Source organism: Trichoderma ghanense (genome assembly GCF_004382785.1).
Source record: "Trichoderma ghanense strain CCMA-1212 chromosome Unknown scaffold_1, whole genome shotgun sequence".
NCBI classification, from domain to species: domain Eukaryota; kingdom Fungi; phylum Ascomycota; class Sordariomycetes; order Hypocreales; family Hypocreaceae; genus Trichoderma; species Trichoderma ghanense.
In genome coordinates this window covers 1917293-1934393 of record NW_027395664.1, presented here as the reverse complement: position 1 = coordinate 1934393, position 17101 = coordinate 1917293, and the positions used below count along the sequence as shown (strand labels likewise).

General features: G+C 55.7%; 8 protein-coding genes across 8 annotated transcripts in view; 4 read left to right on the top strand and 4 right to left on the bottom strand.

Moving 5' to 3' along the window:
- Nucleotides 1-74: 74 nt before the first annotated feature.
- On the top strand, nt 75-1936 carry CCMA1212_002029 (uncharacterized protein; the record flags this gene model as incomplete). The annotated part of the gene is made up of 3 exons (XM_073699432.1): nt 75-255; nt 294-1765; nt 1826-1936. The coding sequence occupies 3 exons, from the start codon at nt 75-77 to the stop codon at nt 1934-1936; spliced, it is 1764 nt and encodes a 587-aa protein (XP_073561821.1).
- A 1014-nt stretch (nt 1937-2950) lies between these two features.
- CCMA1212_002028 (uncharacterized protein) lies at nt 2951-4723 on the top strand (the record flags this gene model as incomplete). Its single annotated transcript, XM_073699431.1, has 5 exons — nt 2951-3113; nt 3261-3446; nt 3518-3956; nt 4038-4410; nt 4499-4723. 5 exons carry the CDS (start codon nt 2951-2953, stop codon nt 4721-4723), a joined length of 1386 nt encoding a protein of 461 aa, XP_073561820.1.
- A 266-nt stretch (nt 4724-4989) lies between these two features.
- CCMA1212_002027 (uncharacterized protein) lies at nt 4990-6313 on the bottom strand (the record flags this gene model as incomplete). Its single annotated transcript, XM_073699430.1, has 4 exons — nt 4990-5373; nt 5452-5604; nt 5704-6262; nt 6309-6313. The coding sequence occupies 4 exons, from the start codon at nt 6311-6313 to the stop codon at nt 4990-4992; spliced, it is 1101 nt and encodes a 366-aa protein (XP_073561825.1).
- Nucleotides 6314-6329: 16 nt separating this feature from the next.
- CCMA1212_002026 (uncharacterized protein) lies at nt 6330-6776 on the bottom strand (the record flags this gene model as incomplete). The annotated part of the gene is made up of 1 exon (XM_073699429.1): nt 6330-6776. One exon carries the CDS (start codon nt 6774-6776, stop codon nt 6330-6332), a length of 447 nt encoding a protein of 148 aa, XP_073561824.1.
- A 609-nt stretch (nt 6777-7385) lies between these two features.
- On the bottom strand, nt 7386-9899 carry CCMA1212_002025 (uncharacterized protein; the record flags this gene model as incomplete). Its single annotated transcript, XM_073699428.1, has 5 exons — nt 7386-8680; nt 8742-8903; nt 8967-9168; nt 9255-9865; nt 9896-9899. 5 exons carry the CDS (start codon nt 9897-9899, stop codon nt 7386-7388), a joined length of 2274 nt encoding a protein of 757 aa, XP_073561823.1.
- Nucleotides 9900-10428: 529 nt separating this feature from the next.
- Nucleotides 10429-14716, top strand: CCMA1212_002024 (uncharacterized protein; the record flags this gene model as incomplete). Its single annotated transcript, XM_073699427.1, has 6 exons — nt 10429-12713; nt 12779-12961; nt 13025-13084; nt 13145-13192; nt 13256-13411; nt 13563-14716. Exons 1-6 carry the CDS (start codon nt 10529-10531, stop codon nt 14714-14716), a joined length of 3786 nt encoding a protein of 1261 aa, XP_073561822.1. The 5' UTR covers nt 10429-10528.
- Nucleotides 14717-14967: 251 nt separating this feature from the next.
- On the bottom strand, nt 14968-16747 carry CCMA1212_002023 (Beta-glucosidase 1A; the record flags this gene model as incomplete). The annotated part of the gene is made up of 4 exons (XM_073699426.1): nt 14968-16333; nt 16401-16528; nt 16604-16631; nt 16743-16747. 4 exons carry the CDS (start codon nt 16745-16747, stop codon nt 14968-14970), a joined length of 1527 nt encoding a protein of 508 aa, XP_073561828.1.
- The window catches only part of CCMA1212_002022 (uncharacterized protein), a gene marked incomplete at both ends in the record, with an annotated part of 907 nt that continues 338 nt past the window's right edge, over nt 16533-17101 (top strand). Inside the window, one exon of the mRNA XM_073699425.1 lies at nt 16533-17008. Coding sequence (XP_073561827.1) covers nt 16533-17008 — 476 coding nt within the window. The remainder of the gene's footprint in view (nt 17009-17101) is intronic.

The following is a 17101-nucleotide window of genomic DNA, read 5'->3' as shown; positions in this document are numbered from 1 at the left end:
ACCAAATCTTCCTTACACTCTTCCAGTCTTTCAATGTGCTGACTCATCGCACAACTGCCCAATCGATAGCGAATATGCCATCACGTAACCGCCAGGCCAGAGATTCCATCACCCGCACTAACCCGATCGAGCGCGTGCCCCTGATTACCCGATACGAGTACGGCCTCAACGCCAAACCATTCTCAGCGCCTCTCCGGCCGTGCATTTCCAACTCAGCATTGCGCTCAACGGCCTCTGCGGAAGCCTCTGATTTTTGTCCGTCTTGCTTCTCAGCATCGAGAAGAGGATCCCAGGCTCCAGCTTCGCCCCCCGGCAGCAGCTCCTCTGCGCTGCTCTCGCCGACTCCGACTCCGACCTCGACTTCGACCTCGACCTCGATCTCGAGATCCAGGGCCGACGCAACCCCGTCCTTCCCTGCCAGCGCGGTCGTCCCAGCGGCCGCGCCGTTTCCGCCTTTCCCACGGCTTCGTACGAGCTTCAGGCAATTTCCACCGCGACCGGCCCGCCCTCCCTAGGCGCGCAGGCAGACCCTCGCTTGGCCGCCTCTGTTCCAGCCCCGGCTTCTGCTACTGCTACTGCTTCTGCCTCTCGCCAGCCTGCTCGTCCCGGACCTTCCAAGGCGTCGCATAATCCCGCCTCGCATAAGCGAAACCAGCACTCCATTTTCCGCACTCTCGCAACGTCCGGCGAAGCTCCGACTCGCCTTCAGCGCCTCTCCTCCGCGCGTCTGTGGAATCCCACCAACTCGACTCCCAGGTCTCCCTCCAACTCTCACAAGCGGCGCCCTTCCAGTCCAATTGAACTTCCCGTCCGGCTGCAACACCCGGCCCTCGACCAGTCTACCAACACTGCCGATCCCAACGTCACCGGCGCCGGCGACTATCCTCTGCTGACGCTCACCGAACATAGACAGGCGAGGCACTCTTCCTCGACACCCATCAGCTTCCAGTTCGACTTGAGTGGAACCGACAACAAGCGCATTAGCTTGCCAAGTTCAGTTCGCGCTTCCTACGACGAGAGGCGCTCACAAACTCTATCGCCGACTCGGTTTGATCGCCAGAGTAGAACCAGCGGCGATTTCACTGGTGAATCGCCGCCGCCCACCCAAACGCCAAAGGCCGACAAGGGCAAAGGCATCATGCTGCCCGAAAATGATGAATCGGGGCAATCCTACGCCAGGGACCTGGAGCGAGGGCCTGACGTACTGGACCACCGGCGCTTCTCCAACATATCCCTTGGGGATGGAATAGGATCTGCCATCTCGTCGTCCAACTCGTCAATCATGGGCGAAGAGGTCCAGCCGGACCTTGGAGAATCGTGGGGACCGCAACACCCGTGCTTCCCTCACCTGAATCCCCATGTACCACCAGACTCTGCAGAATATGCCAAGACGCGGATCATTCGGATTCGCCGCGACTGGCTCCTCCAGGGTGACCTGGCTCCCACGTTCTCAAATCTGTATCCCGAAATCTTGGATCCGGCGGGGATTCCCGAGCCCGAGTTCCGGCGCATCATAGACAAGCTTAACAAGGAACTGATACCGGCCTTTGACCCCTACAACCCCCGGAATATGATTGATGCATTCTTGGGACTTGTGACCGGGTGGCTATGGGACGACTTTGGCTTGACGGGCATCAAGTCTCGCCTCAACAACCTGGAGGCGTGGATAGAGAATTGGAATCGAGAGAAGGAGAAGACTACGCCTTCTGAAGAGGGGATTTTGCCGCCAAAACTCATCTCACTCCGGCGCACCGGCTACATGACTGTAAGTTGACTTCCGTCACAGGTACAAGGTATCGCTGCCAATACTAATGATTGTCATTAGCTGGACATACAAATACCAGATCCGGAGATTGCGCCGGCGCCGAGTAGCACAGGCGCTCCCGAGTCCATCGCAGCTCTGCCTATGGAGCCGGCGCCGGCGCTCGTCGCTTGAACAGGAGATGACGTTCATTTCCTTTTTCTTCTTTCTTGGAGATTTTCCTTCTCTTATATCTTTACTTTCTATCTAATATTCTCACGACCAATGAGAGGAGCAGGCTCTTTCATCAATGATTGAACCCTCGAGGGCTCTGTCCCTTGACGGAATACGTTTTACTTGATACCACAGGCATCGCACGGCGTTGGGGATAGCCTTGCTTCATGCTGCCTTTTGATGGGGTGGCAGGTTTTATATACGGGCGATTAGATGTTCGTCACGGAGGAAAAAGGAGACGAGGGTTTACGAATGCTGCTTTGACGTCTCCAGTGTATATGCTCATGAGGGGGGTGTAGCCTGAGAGGAGTAGCCTTGTACTTGATAGCGGTCTATCCGATCCTTGACTATACTATTACGATTACTCTCATATGATTCCGTCTGTCCAGACATGGTTTTTGTCGACGCGACGCCATCGCATGCCAGTCATTCTTTCTCGTGCTTCCTTATCAATAACTGATGCTTTTCCTCGCGCACTCGCCCCCTTTTCCGCCATCGCAGCTGCTTACAGCATCCACACCATTTCCCAAACGTCATCCCACCCGAAAGCAAGGGATGATTGCAACATTGGATAAGGCCTTACATGTTGAGACATGGCGGTGTCGGCAGATATCTGAAGCGATCGGCCGACCTGTTTTCCCAGAGGGGGGGACCCGCCCCCCAGCATCCCGTTTCCCGGTAATAAGACGCTTTTTGCTCCCGCGGATTTGCATTCCTGCGCGTCTTCCCTTGTCTTTTCCATATTTTTTCTTTTCGGATTATACTGGCGGAATACCGCCTTGTTGATCTGCTACGCATACGTCTTTTTGTTGCTTCTTGATTCGTTGTTTCAAGTCGAGCATGTTTTGATGTATGCTAACGATCTTTGTTTTGCGTGATGACGTTGAGTTTTTATAATCTATGAGCTTGATAGTGGTTGGGATTCTCATCATTGGAGAGTTGTATTGGACGTCTGCGGCGAGGTGAACGAGAGCCATGGCTACAACAACAACAACGACGACGACGGTAACGACGGAGAAGCACAGTTGGCGAGAGAACAAAGCCTTGGTCTGGATCTGGACGGGTGTCGAGTTTGTGGCGGCGCAGTGGCTGCTCATTGGCTTTGGCGTGGCCTGTGTATTGGGGTGTTTCTTCCCGCGTGAGTTTCTCTCTTCTCTCCTACTGCGATGCCGCTCGTTTCTGCTTTCTGGTGTAGTATGTGGTTGGAGAGTCTGAACAGGGCGGGGAGTAGAGAAATTGTTGTAGGAATTCAGTGGGATAGGACAGAGCTGACTTGTCGACACAGATGTCGCCGAGCATGGAGGCGTCATTCGGTCAGAGTACAGCGTCTTATACGGCGCGGTGGCTCTCATCTTTCTCATCAACGGACTGCAACTCCCTCCTGAGAAGCTCAAGCAGAATCTCACAAACTGGCGGCTACACGTCATGGTCCAAGGATGCAGCTTCATCATCATCCCCGTCATCATGCTCAGTAAGTCAAATCCCCCATTCATATCAAGTCACATTCTCATCAATACTCACGATACAACGCACAACACCCAGTATTCATCCACATCTGCCTCGCAGCCGGCGCCCTCCGCCACGGCACGCCCTCCACGCCCATCATCCTCGGCATGCTCGCGACGGCCTGCCTCCCGACGACAATCGCCTCCAACGTCGTCATGACGCGCTCCGCCGGCGGCGACGAGGCCGCGGCCGTCATCTCCGTCGTCATCGGCAACACGGCCGGCTCCTTCCTCACGCCCATCCTCATCTACGGCTTCATCCCGCGCGACGGCGCGTTTGACGACTGGCGGCCCGCGGACCCGAGCACCCTCGGCGACATGTATGCCAACGTCGCGAAGCAGCTGGGTTTGAGCGTGCTGTTGCCGCTGGCGGTGGGTCAGGGGGTCAGGTGGTGGAGGGGGGATGTGGTTGCCAAGGTGTTGAGGGTGACGATGTTGGGAAAGGTGCCGACGGTCTGCCTGATATTGCTCGTGTGGTAGGTTTTGCTTGATGATATATCTCGGGAGTTTCACTTGTGAAGTTCTTCAGCTGACAGGGTCAAACTGCTTGGTTGAAGGACCACCTTTTCAGGCGCGTTCGGCACCGGCGCGCTCTACAAGTTATCCAAAGCGGACGTCATCTTCAACGTCTTCGTCAACATCGGGCTCTACATCATCTTCACCCTCATCTGCTTCTACCTGGCCCGTCCGCCCGCGTTCCTCGCGAGAGCCATCAACCCGCACGTCACCGAGTCTCGTCTGCCCGAGCGAGTCAAACGCATAGTATCCGTAAAGAAGATGTCCAAAGAGCAGACTGTTGCCGTGTGCTTCTGCGGCGCGGCCAAGACGACGAGCTTGGGAATCCCTTTGGTCACGGCCATGTGGACGCAGGCGGATGATTTGACGAGGGCCTTCATTACGATTCCTGTTTTGCTTTATACGATTGAGCAGGTGAGTCAAGGGGAGATGAATGCCTGGATTTCTGGGTATGAGTTGTATGTAGATCAACTTGCTGACGAAAAAAAATGTTGTCGACCAGGTCTTTATGGCTCAAGGTTTGGTCTATTTTTTCAGATGGTACTTGCGGAGGGATAGAAAGTCTGACCGAGGCGATGTTGAGCAACATGTTGATGTGGAGCAGCCTGTATCAAGGCATCGAGGGGACCACGAGAGTGATGTTACGGCTCGTGATAATGACGATGAAGAGGTGGGAGAAGTTTCCGCGGTGAGGGCCGATGAAAAGGAGGCTATGAAGAGCGGGTAGAGGGGGGTTGATTCCCGGATAGAAAGACATTTCAAGTTACTCTATCATTAATACTACGCAGACACTATAACTGGAAGAGTGTTGGCAGAAGGAATGTAGTGCAGGCCAGGGGAAATCGTCTTGTAAGTTGCATGACAAGAGGTGGTTGCAAGACGCTCACCATACGGCTTCCCTTTACTCCGTAGAACGGCCTTTTTCTTAATCCAGCCTCCTCCAGCTCCTATTTTCTCCCCATGTCAAGCGAAGTCACGTCAAAGCTCCAACATTCATGGCTCGGCTTCCACGGTAGCAAACTGGCGTTTCCGGCGGTTCAGGACCTTGCGCAGAGAGTAGTTTTGGCGAAACCCCTGCTTCTCAGTCTCCGTCCCCTGCCTTTGTTCCGTGTACTGCCCTTTGCCTTGCCCGTTTTCGGATTCATGATGCTCCTTGTTCCGGCCCTTGTCGTCCGTCGAGTTGGTACCGACACTGTCCCGTGCACGAGACTGCAGGCGCTCAACGTATCGATTGTGCCAGACGGCCCATGCCATGACGCCTGCCATGATGGTCACCGTAAGAGGGCCGGTCACGGCCCAGTAGACCCAAAAGTGGCGGTTTGCGACTCGGCTGAGCGTAGGTTCGGACCAGTCAAACAGCGGCATGGCGAAGAATGACTATGAAGTGCTTTCAGTATATTGTATAGATGGGACCATGCGTGTGGTGGTAGGTGAGAACTCCAATAAGGCACGTACAGCAATAAAGGTACCCGGTAAGAAAAAGGTAGTGAGCAGCGCTATAATCTTCATGGCTGAGCTATCTTGTTTGCTCGCAACGGCCATCTCTTTGGAGTCTTTGGCAAGGCCGACGTTGATGAGATTGTCCGACTGAGCAATGAGGTTGAATAGCTTTTCAAGTTTTGCAACCCTTGAGTGAGTATTTCTCGTTCACAGTGCCAGGCAATTGAGTAGAAGGAAGAAGGAGAAGAAAGGGGGAATGTAACTCACAACAGTCTGCTGCGCTTCCATCCGTTCCTTGAGGCCATGGAACACAGAAGCGCACTCGAGGTTGCTCAAGACGAACTCAACCCGCTCATTCAGCATTCGATGAGCAAGTTGCAGCCTGCTCCGGCGTTCCTCTGGCAGGACACTTTGAAAGTGCTGCAGTTTGTCACGTATGAATTCCGCAGAGATTCGACACCAGGATATCGTTCCCTGTGCCAGATAATACTGGCTTTGGGCCACGCCTAGCCCTCGCACAAGAGTCCGGTAGTCCTGCCGTTCCTGGACTTCGCCATCCATTCTGCCGAGGCCGTGGCCAGTCTGCACCTCTACGTCGTACAGGTTGGTAGCATAGGTCGCCAGATGCAATGCGACAATGGAAAAGGTCGTTTCGATGGCTAGCAGCGGCAAGAGAAGCGGATGGCTGCAGTGTACGAATTGATCAGCCATCGTCTCGTATATGGGAAAGCCGTGATGCATGTTCGTGAAGTTGAAGACGCCGCGGGCCACGTTTGTTGTAGGATCGTATCGGACAGCCGTGCTGATGGTGGCGGTGTCGGTTGTGCTTCGAAGGATGAAGACTGGGTTCACAAAGTCAGCGGCTTTGCAACAACATCCTCTTGCTGAAAACGCTACACCGTTACGGAAGAACTACCATGACTGCCATCGGTCTGCTCAAACATTCCGCATGCTCCGGAGTAATCAGAAGACATGTGATCCCGAGAGTTTGGAAGCCCCAGGATCGTGTTGAGAGAATGCGTTTGCTCCCGTGTCAGGTCAGGATTGCTGGGCATGACCACCATCTTGAAGCCGGATGAAGGTTGTTGTCCGTTGACGACTGGAACGGGCTCCCTCAGCCACGACTGCATCGATTCTGTGTGGAAGCCTCTGACTTGGAATTTCTTGATTGGTGGGACTGTGCGGCCTTGCTCATCCTCTTGGTATTTCCAACACTCGATTGTTGCAACCTCAAAGTCCTTGCTCTGTCCGGGATACGGCACTGTATAGATGCCCCAATCCCATAGCCAGGAATCATTCTCAGGAGCTTCAGAGAGTGGGGGGTTCAATTTTTCAGGCATAGTAGGTCTTTTTTTTTTTTTTTTTTTTTCGCAGGAATGTATAACGGTGTTTCGCAGAACGGAGCAGCTGGTGTTGCTACGTGTGTATTGCAGTTGCGGTGTTGCCTCCGGAACGACTTATAAGGAGCCCGTTTGTTCCAGCACCGTACCCGTTAACTGTCAAGGTCCGGCGTTTGAATTCCGTAACCGAGGCTAGGATGTAGCAATCGAAAAGAAAGGAGCATTGAAAGTGAGGGAAGAAGCAACAAAACGAGCAACGCGATGAAGACGAAGCTCGGCTGGGGGGCGTGGCAGCTCTCAGCCTCGCCAATTTAGGCGGCCACCGCAGGCCCCCAGGCTGAAGAACCAATCACTTGCATGCTTCGGCGTGAACAGCATGAGCCGCAGCTGCAGTTGGTTGTTGTTGGGACAGGGGTGTCTGCGTCTCACAGGCTGAAACTTGGGCATCCATGCAGGATGCTGGCGGCTATGGCTTGCGAACATTGTCCTTGTGAGAAAAGAGCCTTTGATGCTGTACATCACGTGGGCCAAACCCAATAGTAATGATTATGAGGTCTAATTCCAACTTGCTCATGCATCTTCTATTCTACTTGTCGCAGCCACATTGCCTCACTCAAAGTCGTCCGAGTTCTCCCTGCGCATGAAGAGCGCAGGCATCCCTATCCCGACTGTATCATTGACATCAGGAAAGCTCTCCATGGTGAGAAACGGCAAGCCGTCCTCATCCCCATCCCTCTCTTCACTGAGAAACAGCTCCTGAACGGCCTCGGTGGAGAAGGGAGTTGTGACCAGCACTTTCACATCGCCGCTGTGTGAGGACTGTTCTGTACCACTTCCCTGATGCGTCCCCTTTCGGAACTGGAGAAGCGTCTTTACAACGGCCAGCATATCGCCTTCGAGCTCATCCGTCTCGTAGTCTCCGATCCCATCAATGATGCAGACCAGAGTGCGATCTCTGTGGAGCTGCTGCCGAACTAGATGGACAAAGAGATCGCACAACTTGGCTATGTCGCAATCTTGTTGAGCAACACGCTCCAGATTGAAGCTCGCGTCCAGCTGTATAAAGCCGGGCCCGATCTGGTGTACCAGCTGCGCGATGAAGCTCCTCATGATTGCCGCGCCGCCAACATTGCCGTCTTCTTCATCGGCATGGAACCCGCAGAAGAAGACGAGGGTAACGTATCTCTCTCGCGCGCGGAGCATGTGCACCAGCAAGAAGCAAAAGAAAGACAGCGGCGACACTCTGTGCCAGTCAAGGGTATGCGGTGGAAACTCGCCGTGGATGAGGAGCCGTGTTGAAGTTGGCGCAACGATCCATTGACGGAATTCTCGTGTCTGCGTGACTTGCACAGCTCGGGCATGGTATTTCCTCGGGAGACGGTAACTGTGTTCCTTGACGGCTTGGAGATCCACGCTGTCGAGATCGAGAGGGATGTTGAGCATGGCGAGAATGCTGGAAGAGTTGACGATTCTCCGCTGTGGTGATGTTGGCCTCGGATATATGTAGTTTGGATCCGCAAGTGCGTCAAACCAGGCCATCTGCCCATTGTGCATGACGACCGGCTGCTGGACCGGCTGAAGGTATGTATGATAGTGTACCGGCGGTGCCGCAATAAGCTGGAACTGCGCATTGAAGCTCGCAATATGCTGGCTTTGCCATGTAATAGACGGGTCCGGGGGCACAGGGGTCGAAGCCCTAGAGATCTCCTCCATGATGGCAAGCCTGTTGAGGATGCTTTCCTGGTTTGCGAGAATCTGCATCTGTCGCTTCTTGTTCTCCTCGGCGTCGTTGAGCATGATGAGGACGTTGTTGCAGGCTTCGGCGGAGAACTGGTGGATGTCGTTGAGCGCGACTTTGGTCCGCCTTGCGTCTTGCTTGGTGCCTATTTGAAACTGCTGGACTTCTGCAGTGAGACACTTTATCAGCAAATGTTCAGACGTCACGAGCTGCTTGGAGATGCTCACCGGTCCGGATAGCGGAGATTCCAAGCTGTGTGTACAGCATGTGGGCGTTTTGGGCCTGTTGGATGAGTTTCTCGCTGTGCGTTTTGATGGCCTCGAGTCTTTTGAGGAGAGCCTCCTGGTATCCCTTTTTCCCTCGGTATACGACAGACAAGAGCCGCTTGACTTTGTTCCAACATCAACCGTTGCGTTAGCCACCAGATACTCTAGATGAGAGAGTAGACGTACTTTGCTTGGACAAGAAGAAGTCAATGGCATCCTCAATCGCCTTCATCACAGCCACCACCAGGGATATGGTCGAGTCCTTGATGCGACTACTGTCCGGGAACGTAATGACGTAGACTTCGGCATTGTTGAAGAGCTCCTGAACCTCGGTCTCATCGAAACTCGAGGTGACTTTTTCTCGTACTTCAGATGCCACTTTGTATGCCTGGGGACATCGAGTTAGCAAACAGACAAGCCATCTAGGATGAGTTGTAGTATATCATGTCGTCAATGATGAGTAAATGAACTTACATTGAGAAGCAGCTGCACTGCTCCCAACACAGGAGAAACATATTCAATGTTGGGAACAAGACTGATGATATTCGTCGCCGGCTCAACAGCATTATCCCCCATCTTGCGCATCGTCCGCTTACACCACCCCCGAAACTGCTTCTGCGAGCCGTCATAGACCTCTCGCGCTCTGTGAAGCTGGTTGTTGATGCCGTTCCACGTCGTCTGATTGCGAATGCTATAGCCTAGCTTGCTGACTCCATCAGGCTCGTTTGGATACTTGGCAACGAACGCGGCCATTGCGTCGGAAAACACGAGACCCCAAAACCTTTCAGCGTCTCCGACATCTCCCATCTGACATGGCGGAGCAAGTTGGTTGGAAGAAGGCTGGGCATCGGCATTGCTTTCGACCAGGGCTTGATCGGTTGGCGAGGCTCTGTCTGATACATATCTCTGCAACATGTGATCGAAGTGAGCGTTTGTATTCCTGAACACGCCGTGGTGCTCTGGAAGCCGGTTGTCAATAAAGTCGACGGATGGAGGCTGGAGATGGATAGGCGGAATCACCGACGGGGATTCCCTCCCCATGGCCATTCTTGGGTCCAAATCAGAACGCGGAACCGTGTATCGGACTGCAAAAGGATAGTCGTCTTATAGCTGACGCATGACGGGTTGTATCAAGTTTTCGGGAACAGACAGACAGACAGACGGGTCTGTAAGAGAGAGTGGAACATGTCCTCCCCTTGTGTATATTTCTATAGTACTTGTGAATATCCTGACACTTGCCCGACTCTCATCGCCATGAAACGGAAAAGCCTTACCCCTCATTCTAATTATATCGTGACAATCTGCTACTATTCCTCTGAGCTAGCAGCCACTTGCATGCAGCGCATGAGCGGCTGAGCCTCGTTGTTCCTACCAAGAGCGTTGCCGACCCTCCACAAACGGCTCTATTCCTTGCAAACCCGTCAGACGGAAAAGCAGGACATTGCGTGGGATCCTGTTTCGCCTCAAGTTTCCGCAATTGATTTATTTACTTTTTTCTGAGCCGCATTGCTGCCTAATTGATAGGTTTCTAGATCTGCTGCGCAAGTCGTAGAGGGACGCGTTTATTGGACAAAGGATGCAGCTTGGTGTTGAGGATCCCTGTCGCTGTGTCGGTTATAAGTAGATACGGAATGGCAACTTATCACAACAACTGAGGGACTTACACACAGGCGTGGTGTTTCGAAACTCGCAACTGACCATCTACCGCACGTGTTTTCGTGCTTCATGACACCTCCAGACTTGCAACCATGGCCGCTGCCGTTGACGCAGCGAAAGTCGCTACGTTGAGCCAAAGCACAACGAACCTCTCCGACCTCACCACGGCTGACAACCAAGCAAACGGTCAGCAAGGCAGCATGGAGCAGCTGCTGCTCAAGCTGCAGCAAAGACTCAACGCCGTAGAAGAAGACGCCGAGCGGGAGCGCCGCAACAGGGAGCGGCTCGAAAGACAGATGCTGGGCGTCGTGCAGGATGCTGCCCAAGACGCGGGCGGCTTCTTCGAGACGATAGAGAGCATGCAGGAACGCTCAGAGGAACTCATCAACAAGAGCTCGACATCGTACGAGTCCTGGCGTAGGCTGAGGAAGATTCGGGAAACCCTCCGGATCATTGAGGAGACGGAAAGGAGCAAGGATACGCTTACCAAGAAGGAGACGGAGTGGACGACGTACTGCGACGTCCTGAAGGCCCAGCTGCAAGATGCGCGGCCCGGAGTGCAGATTCCGACGCTGGAGGAGGTCAACGGCATCAAGGGGAACGACTCGGACGACGAGGACGACGGGGGCAAGAATCTCCCCAACGTCGTCAAGGTGGAAGTCTGCCCCATGGGCTGGACGGCGTTCAAGTTCCAGCAGCACGGCGATTCCAGCCGCGATCTCTGCGTCATCGAGGTCCTCGCCGAAGAGCCGTCCATTACGTTTGACGGCTACAACAACCCCTGGTTCATGCGATACACGGAGAAGTCGCTCAACATCTCGACCAACGGCAGCACGCAAAAGGTAGAGCAAAAGGTGGCCTCGTGGGCGGACATTGTCCACAGCCCCAACAGGGGCAAGCAGCTCATGCCGGAGCGGATCCGGATCAGGTCGATCAACATCATCAAGATGCTCAACAACATCTTCAAGAACAAGGCCAAGGATTTCCGCATGAACGGCGCGGTTGTCATGATTCGGCCGTTTCGGGCGCTTGTGCATTATGACCAGGAGATTCGGGCCAAGTTTGCGCAGCTCAAGGAGAAGTATGGCGACGATGCGCTCAAAGTGCCGGATACGGAGGAAGCAAAGGTCGCAGCAGCAGGTCAAGACAACCCGAAGCTTGCAGAAACACAAGGCCCGCCGCCTTCAACTGGCCCAGAAGACGACGATCCTGCAGATGGCCAAGACGAGCCTTCGAGTGCCAAAGACGACAAGAAAGAAGCCAAAGACGAAGCGAAAACAAGCAACGAAGGCAGCGAAACCATCGAAGAAGAAGAGTTCACGTCCTCCCTCACGGCCTACCAGCACCTCGGCTGCCTCATCGACTTCATGGACAACACCATCCAGGCCAAGATGGACTACCTCTCCGGCACGCAGCCGCGCACCATCTCCTTCAACCACCTGTGGTACCTCTTCAAGCCGGGCGACGACGTCGTGGGCCAGGGCAGACGCCAGGCCTACCGCGTCATCAGCATCACCAGCACCGGCCACAAGGTGACTCCTCCCTGGCGCAACTGGAAGCGCGACGAGAGCGAGCCGGCGGCGTCCATCACGCTCTTCTGCGTCTACATTGACTTTGACGGCAAGCAGCTCGGCCCCGTGTCCAAGTCGTTTGTCATCTCAAAGTTCGACGGCGAAAAGGCCATCACCGCGCTCGAGGTGTATCCCATCCGCTTCGCAGAGTCCCCCACGGCAACCTACCAGCAGGCCAGGGACGACTTCGCCCTCTCCTCTTCTCCCAAGGACAAGGACGACCCCAAGGCGAGCTTCCGGCAGGAGCTCATCGACCGCGGCAAGATGTTCATCGACGTCGCCAGCGTCAAGCACATGCACTACAACGGCTTCACCCTCGAGGCGCGCGACGAGGTCGACAGCCAGGTCATGGTCGACTTTGCCGAGGCCTTTGCCGCGACGCAGGCCAACGGCTGGCAGCCCGAGATCGAGTCCCTCATCGGAAAGGATCTGGGGGGTTCGGGGTCCTCCGAGGACGAGACGTGCTCTGCTGCGTGCTGCGCGGGGGAGTATGTATACAACGACAATTACGTCGACAAGACGAGGAACGAGAACTATATCGCGAGGTTGATGCCTGGGCCGGACGAGCCGAACGATGAGCCTTCGGTGGCGATTTACCCGCGGCCGTTGAAGGAGATTACCGCGGCCAAGGGGACCTTGACGAATGACGATTTGATCATCATGTCGTATCGGGTGTTTGGGTTTGTGTTGAGGAGTCGCAAATGGGGTTCGTCACTTGTGCCCCCCCTTTTCATCTTGTGTCGAAGAGTGTGTTGGCTGACTGTTGCATAGCGAAACTCGACCTCAAGTATCTCAGCCCTGTCAGCGAGGGCTCGAAAGAACAGACGGCGTTTGACCAGCTGGTGCTTCCGAAGCAGCACAAGGACATTGTCTACTGTTTGGTTGACCAGCACTTTCGAAACAAGGAAGCGAGGGTTAGCGACAATGAAGAGGTGGACATTATTCGAGGGAAAGGTATATTTTTTTCTTCCTATTACAAGTCGTCTTAACGCAGCTTGGCTGATCTCTTGTATACAGGAAAGGGTCTCATTCTGCTTCTACATGGAAGTCCAGGCGTGGGCAAGACGACAACTGCTGGTAAGTGCCATGAAACCTTCAGAAAGCGTTCTGTACGTTGTGCTGATGTGGCTGTTATAGAGGGTGTGGCCGAACGCTTCAACAAGCCTCTGTTCCAAATCACCTGCGGTATGTGCTTTTGATAGTCCCGTGTCCAAAGTTATAGGCTAACACGCAAACCTCCTTTCTCAGGAGATCTTGGTGCAACTGCCAGCGAGGTAGAAGCAGCCCTGGAGAGAAACTTTAGCCTGGCCAACCGCTGGGGCTGCATCCTCCTCCTCGACGAAGCGGACGTCTTTCTCGCCCAGCGCTCCCCCAAGAACTTTGTCCGAAACGGTCTCGTGGCAGGTAAATCATCATCTCTTTTTCAATCTCTTCCTATTCCTCCCATCTCTCCACCCTCTCCTCCCCCTATCTTTCCTCTCCCTTTCCCCTGTCCTTTCATACTCCCCCCCTTATCCAAGCACCGTCTAAACTCTTGTGAATGAAAAAAAAAAAGTCTTCCTCCGCGTCCTCGAATACTACGCAGGCATCCTCTTCCTCACAACCAACCGCATCGGCGACTTCGACGAGGCCTTCACCTCCCGCATCCACATCTCCCTCTACTACCCACCCCTCGACAAGTCCTCCACCCGCGAAATCTTCCGCCTCAACCTGCGCATCATCAAGCAGCGCTTCCTCGACAAGGGCCGCGACATTGACATTCGCGAAAAGGACATTCTCAAGTACGCCACCGCCTACTGGAAGAAGCACGAGAACATGCGCTGGAACGGCCGGCAGATTCGAAACGCGTGCCAGACGGCGCTGGCCATGGCCGAGTTTGACGCCCAGAACCGGAGCAGCGGCAGCAGCGCCGCAGGGGGGCAAGGGAAGAATGGCAAGGGCGGCGCGAGGGACGAGAATGCAAAGGTCGAGTTGACGCATCTGCACGTCCAGATCGTGTCGGATGCGTACCTCGAGTTCATGCGCTATCTGAAGAGCATATACGGCTTCAGCGCCGACGAAGTCGCAAAGAATATGCGCCTTCGCGCGAGACACCCCAAGGCGAAGAAGGAGGAAGAAGACGACGACGACGACGACGACGATACGGACGACTCGAGCGACGACGAAGCCATCTACGGCCCCGTCAAGGGCGGCGGCGGCCCCCAGCCGTCGACGTCGTCGTCGTCCATGCCCCTGAATCCAGCCATGAGCGCCATGGCGCAGACGATGATGGGGATGCCTCCTCCCATGATGATGAACCCTTCTTCTCTGGCGAACGCGGGCCATCATGGTGGCGCTGTTTCCGCGGGGATGGCGAGCCCTTCCTCGACGGCTGCGGAATCCGCTGCTGCTGCGCCTGTTCCTCCTCAGCAGCCCATGATGCAGGCTCAGGGGCCGTATATGATGGCCAATGGGCCGCAGGGCATGTACTGGATGCAGGGGAATCCGCAGCAGCAGTTTCAGCAAGGACAGGGCCAGCAGGGGCATTACATGATGAGCAGCCAGCCCGGAGGCATGTTCAATCCGGGACAGCAGCAGCAGCAGCAGCAGATGCCCGGTCAGGGCTGGCCGAATGGGAACGGGGGCGGCTGGCCGATGATGCAGAATCCGATGCCTTCGCACGGCATGAATCGAGGGAACGAGGGGGCTTCTCCGGTAGCACAGTCGTAGAGGACGAAAGATCAATAGCAAATAGCCAAATCACAGCTCTCATACCCATTTCTTGATGCATTTAGAGAGGAGCAACATGGTCAGTCCGTCCTTCTTCCTCCTTTCATTGTTTGACATGGTCCTTGACTCATTTATATATGCACAATTTATATCAATTTCCCTTGCAGCATCAGGTTATCCGTGCCGGCTTGCTATCATATCCCTTGCGTGTTTTCATACATCATCAGCATCCTACAGGTATCACCCCATCATCACGCCGCCGCAATCAGCTCGTCAAACAGCGGCTTCAGGCTCTTTGCGCTCTTCTTGGGGAACCTCTTCTGCCCATTCTCATAGTCCACATACGTCACCCCAAACCTCGTCACGTAGCCGTCCGCCCACTCAAAGTTGTCCATGAGCGACCAGGCAAAGTACCCCCTGACGTCGACGCCGTCCAGCTCGACGGCCGTGACCATGGCGCGGATATACTCGTCGTAGTACTTGACGCGGAAGTCGTCGTCGAGGATCTTGTCCCTGGGCAGATCGCTCTCGCCCTTGATGCTCGTGCCGTTCTCCGTCACGTAGATGCGCGGGTATCCGTACCGCTTGCTGATCCAGACCAAGAAGTCGCGGAAGCCGACGGGGCAAGGGCGCAGCCAGGAGGACTGCGTCTCGGGGCCGATGCAGTTGCCCTGCTTGTTGTGGAAGAGCACGTCGACGTTGCCCACGGTGTCGTCGGCGGCGGCGGGCGAGCTGCGGTGGCGGATGTAGTTGGACGTGTAGTGGTTCATGCCGTAGAAGTCGTTGGAGCCGCGGACGAGGGCGCGCTCCTCGGGCGTGAAGGCCGGCAGCCGGTCGCCCAGCTGCTTGCGCATCGACGCCGGGTAGTCGCCCAGGTAGATGGGGTCGCCGAACCAGGCCGTGAAGAACTCGAGCCGCCGCTGGGCCGCCTCCTGGTCGGCCGGGTCCGCGGCGTCCCAGGGGTAGGTGAAGTCGCCGTTGAGGACGATGCCGATCTGGCCGTCGCCGCCGCCGGCGGCCGCCTTGAAGTCGTCGCGGTACGCCCTGACGGCGCGGCCGTGGGCGACGAGGATGTTGTGGCCCACGATCCACGGCTCCGACGCGCTCTGGCGGCCGGGGGCAAAGGTGCCGGAGCCGTAGCCGGGGATGGCGGAGCACAGCGGCTCGTTGAAGGTGATCCAGTTGCGCACCTTGGGCAGCGCCGCGAACACGACGCGGGCGTAGTTTTCAAAGTCGAGCGGGAACTCGGTGCGGTCCAGCGGCCCGCCGTAGCGCTGGTGCAGCGCCTCGGGCAGGTCCCAGTGGAAGAGGGTGACAAAGGGCGTGATGCCGGCGGCCAGCAGGTCGTCGACGAACCGGCGGTAGTGGTCGATGCCCGCGCGGTTGACGGCGTCGCCGCGGCCGCCCTGGGGGATGATGCGCGACCACGAGATGCTGAAGCGGTAGCTCCGCGCCCCGAGCGACTTGAGCAGCGCAATGTCGTCGGCCGTGCGGTTGTACGAGTCGCACGCCGTCACGCCCGACGAGCCGTCGGCGATGTTGCCCGGCTGCGCGCAGAACGTGTCCCAGATGCTCGGGCCGCGGCCGTCCTGGTCGACGGCGCCCTCGATCTGGTAGCTGTGTCGACGAGGCCGTGTAAGTGAGTGATGACAACACCGAGAAGACGAGACAAGGGTGAACTCACGCAGCCGTGGCAAACCCCCACTGAAAGTCTTTGGGCAGCATGCTTGCAATCCCTTTTTCTTCTTCTCCTTGTTCTTCTTCTTCTTCTTCTTTCTCCTTCTTCGACTTGTTCCTCTCCTTCTGCTTCAGCTGTATGCAAGACAAAACAAGAACAAACAATGCCAATACCCAAGCTCAAGTCGGCAAGACAACAGGCTCGCTCACTCTGAGCAGATCAGGCGCAAGATCCTTTCTCCATCAACCAAAAGACAGGACACGAATAGCGCCTTGGTCCCCGGATATATATATATATATATTCCGCGTCCTCGAATACTACGCAGGCATCCTCTTCCTCACAACCAACCGCATCGGCGACTTCGACGAGGCCTTCACCTCCCGCATCCACATCTCCCTCTACTACCCACCCCTCGACAAGTCCTCCACCCGCGAAATCTTCCGCCTCAACCTGCGCATCATCAAGCAGCGCTTCCTCGACAAGGGCCGCGACATTGACATTCGCGAAAAGGACATTCTCAAGTACGCCACCGCCTACTGGAAGAAGCACGAGAACATGCGCTGGAACGGCCGGCAGATTCGAAACGCGTGCCAGACGGCGCTGGCCATGGCCGAGTTTGACGCCCAGAACCGGAGCAGCGGCAGCAGCGCCGCAGGGGGGCAAGGGAAGAATGGCAAGGGCGGCGCGAGGGACGAGAATGCAAAGGT